This window comes from Apaloderma vittatum, unplaced genomic scaffold (genome assembly GCF_000703405.1).
Source record: "Apaloderma vittatum isolate BGI_N311 unplaced genomic scaffold, ASM70340v1 scaffold12160, whole genome shotgun sequence".
Lineage (NCBI taxonomy): Eukaryota > Metazoa > Chordata > Aves > Trogoniformes > Trogonidae > Apaloderma > Apaloderma vittatum.
This window is the reverse complement of record NW_009694030.1, coordinates 22,292-26,360: the sequence shown is the minus strand read 5'-3', so window position 1 is coordinate 26,360 and position 4,069 is coordinate 22,292. Positions and strand designations below refer to the sequence as shown.

Genomic DNA, 4,069 nt, shown 5'->3' with positions numbered 1-4,069 from the left:
GGAGTGAGCTGCTCAAACTAATGTTCCATGTACATGTTATGAAGAACTGTCAGTGTGATATATGTGCACTGGAAAGGCCAACTGAAAATAATCAAGGAGTTGTTACGGAGATAATATGGTGCTAACACCTCGATATTCTTCAGTGTATCTGTTCACTTGAGTTGTGTAAGGAATGTTGCCAATAACTTCAATGACTCGTGTATCTACATGTGCCCTGAAATTGGTGTGTCAGCACTTTCTGGATGTTACTTGTTTTCTAGGAAAATATGTTGTTGAATTACCTGTGTAACGTTGCAGTCTTTGTGAAGGTAGTTGTCTGTGGCAGTGAAGGAAAGGATAAGATCAATCTGTTTTAATAACTTTTGAATGTGATTTGTATTTTGTCAAACACAGTAGTGTTGCCATCAGTTATTTTTCATCTGTGGTGAACTATGGACTACGTGATGTCTGCAAACATTTTTCTTATGGAGATCTGTTGTGGACACACTTCATTTGCGAGCATGGATTTCAAAGTTCACATCTTGTACTCGGTCTTATCTTAATGATAATGAATTCACTCATGTGCTTTTATGGGAAATGCTGACATCCACTATGTGGGCACTTTATCCGAAGTCGTGTGAGCTCAGCCTTTGAGCCTGTTCCCTGAGCTGAGCAAGACCTGCAGGACACTACTCTGAGGGCTACCAGGGGAACAAACCTGCAGTGAGCAGTTGTCTGCTCTTGCTGAGCTCAGTGGCACCCCTCCTGTGCTTTTGGGGCTCCCTAAGTGAGCAGAGATTCCCATAACCTGGACACAAATGTGGATTGCTCTGGCTGATGTGTTCAGCCCTTCTTGATATTGAGCTCTGGGAAGTTTTTTCCCTTTTCAGGACTTGGCATCCACACCTGGCAGAGCATCTTGAGTGTGTTCCTTACTCTTGACTTGTCTTTTAAGGTAACATCCCTGAGAGTGAACTGGAACACAATTAACCTTCTGTGGGTGGTAGAATGGTCTGCCACTGCCTTGAATGATGTATGGTGAGCATTCATAGTAGGATAGGATGCTTTGTCCCATCAGTCCTTCTGGATTTTTTCTTGGGACTGTATGTCAGTATATGCGTAAGCCTGAAAAATAAAAGGCTACTAAGTGAAATTTTTCTTATAACAACCTTCTTGCACAATGAGAAGTCCTCCTTCAACAAACTGATTTTTTTTTTCATCCTGGACAATACTGTGTTTGTATTTCATCATTTGTTTTGAGCTGAACTTTTCCGATGTCTTCCATTGGTTTTAAAGGAATGTTAATGGTTTCTGTTAACTTACTATATTTTTTCCCTCTACAGCTGCAACAAGTACAAGTAAAGGCAAGTCGGTAAGTGTTATCTTATAAAATGCTGCTATCCTGATGGTCTTTTGATTATGTTGTTTACCTAAACTTAGCAGTGCACAAAAAAATCATCCTATAAACATGTTTTAAAATAAGTATAAAATAATGAGTTGTTGGCCAACAGACGCAAAACAGCCTAGCAGCTTCTTAAATTCCAGCTAAGCATTACTGTGTTCACCACCCTGAGAAACTGTCTGAAGAACATTTGCTGACTTAGCTGGGAGCAGACCTTAGCTGGAAGGAGAAGGGTGCCTGGAGCCCATCCTTTGTGTGGCTGAGTTGCCATCACCCACCAACTCTCCCTTAGGACTCTTTTACCTTTTGGTGTTAGTTCTTCCTCTTGAATCTTTGACCTGTTAATGACACCTGTCTCAGCAACCCTATCTCTGCCTTTGCCTTTCTTATCTTGAAAGGTTTTATTCTGCAGACTTTCCCCGCAACTTTCTTAGAGCTCGGTGGCTTCCTCAGCAGCCAAAGTCAAACCTGTGCAGGAGGGTGGTGTCTCACCTGAGCCTGGCATCCCCGAGGGTGGGGAAAGGTTACAGAGAACACTATCAACTGTGACCTTCAGGTTACCTCCTCAGCAGTAGATCCAGTGCTTCCTGGCCAATGAGGATCGCAACAGAAAACATTGCAGTCAATCTGTGTGCCTGCATGTGTATAATGCAACAGAGGTTTAAGAGGACGGTATAGGCCATATATTATCAAGGCATAACTGCACACTCTCTTCTTGCTTGTAGCCTCTTGGAAAAACAGAAGAAGGTCTCTTACCTCGGGAAGGGCCCTGTGGGTTTCTCCCACATGCTGCTGTTCATGCCCAGCCCAGCTGTGACATGCAGACCTCCACTGGTTCAGGGGTAGCTAGTGAAAACCCACCAGTGTGGATGGCGTGTGAATACAGGACATCTCTACCAGGCACATAAGCACTAGTGCCCTCAAACTGAAACCTGGCCTTGGTGGAAGCATGTCGTCTTCTCAGATTAGCACATAACACCCTCTTAAACAGTAAGCTGTTGAGTAGTGTGATGGCATAACATTGGGGAGGGTTGTAAGAACCCCAAGAAGGTCAGAAAGATTTCAGTGAGGTTTTGTGAATTTCTAGTGGGAAGGGATCCCACCAGACCCTGGGCCAGGACTACCCTGTCCCTTTTTTTTTCTGCAGGCCAGACACAGAGAAGGCTTTGTTCTCCTTCAGATGTGGACATTTTCTCTTCCCTAGCTGAGTTATACCCAATGACACTGGCAGAAACCAGTAATGCATTGTAGGTTACTGTTTTAGGGCCTAACCTAACAACTGCTCAGATCAAAACCTTTTGGGTCTATCTAATGGGTGCTGAGCCAAACCTTCATGGTGTGGTTCTCCATCTCCTCAAGAGCATGAACTTTTGCATGGCTTAGAAGATGGTGCATGGACAGGGCTGGATAGCATCCTTCTATATGAACTTCAGTCCACCAAAAGATGTGTCCCAAGTTGAGGCTAGTCATCTAGAGCTCCTGCTATATTCAGCTGAGGCAAATAGGCACCTTCAAGAGAGTTTCTTCTAATTTTTGGATACATGTGGATGGTCTTCCTTTGAAGATACCTCTTTCTGCCTATGGAGGATGTGATAAATCAAATTTCTATTCAGGCCTCTAATTCTGGTTGCTCTAAAGCTAGATGAGTCCCACCTGGCACTCAACTTAGCTGAAGTCAGATTCTTTCAGTGAAACCTGCTTATCAAACCACGGATAAGAGGTGCACTATAGACTTAGTTCAGCTGTTAACGAAGATCAATGCTGTTGAGGCTGCTTGGAAATTCCTATGACTCAGTCAGCCTAAGTCAGCGATACTTTTGCTACCCTCATTTTCTTCTCTCTTGCAGTATTCATAGAAAGCTTATTGTAGCACACAAGTCTCATGAAGTGTTATGTTCATTAAGGCTTTGGCCAGAGGCTTTGCTGGAGATGCGGGCTCTCCAATTTAAACATGTTGGGCAGGATTTTCATGTATAAGGTTTCTTGCCTTTTGATCTACAAAGTTAACTTTTCTGTTTCACGTGAATTAGATTGGTTTTTATTCCTAAACTTCACAACATGAAGACAAACAGTATTTTTTTCTTTTCTTTTCTGTGCTTCATAAGATTCATAATTGTTTTACCACTAGGATGTTCTGAGTTTTATTAAAAATCTGATTTTTGCAACCTGCAGAATTAAACCTGTAGAAAGAGAGGATTGTGTTCAACTTGGATTCCTAGTGATTTTAATAGAAAGGTTGTAGTGAGGTGGGAGTTGGTCTGTTCTCCCTAGTAGCAAGTGATAGGACAAGGGAAAATGGCCTTAAGTTGTGCCGGGGAGGTTCAGGTTGGATATTAGGAAGAATTTCTTTACTGAAAGGGTTGTCAGCCATTGGAACAGGCTGACCAGGGAGAAGGTTGCGATGCCATCCCTGGAGTTGTTTAAGAGATGGGTAGATGTTGTGCTGAGGGACATGGTTTAGTGCTGTTGATAGGGCTAGGACAAGGGTTGGACTCAATCTTGAAGGTCTTTTCCAATCAAAACTGTTCTATGGTTCTGTGATTCTGTATCAAGTATTTGTCCACTAAGAAAAGCAGGTGATCAGAAATTAAATTTGCTGATGTCTCCTCCCTGGAGGAGTTCAAGGCTAGGCTGGGTGGTGCTCCGAGAAACCTGGGCTAGTGGGAGGGGTCACTGGCCCACGCAGGG

The 4,069-nt window shown here is 43.2% G+C and overlaps 1 protein-coding gene across 1 annotated transcript in view; it reads left to right on the top strand.

The window, feature by feature from the left end:
* Window positions 1-1,322: 1,322 nt before the first annotated feature.
* Window positions 1,323-4,069, top strand: part of SLC15A1 (solute carrier family 15 (oligopeptide transporter), member 1) — a gene marked incomplete at its 5' end in the record, with an annotated part of 24,283 nt that continues 21,536 nt past the window's right edge. The window contains one exon of the mRNA XM_009866079.1: window positions 1,323-1,357. Within this exon, the coding sequence (XP_009864381.1) occupies window positions 1,323-1,357 (35 nt within the window). The remainder of the gene's footprint in view (window positions 1,358-4,069) is intronic.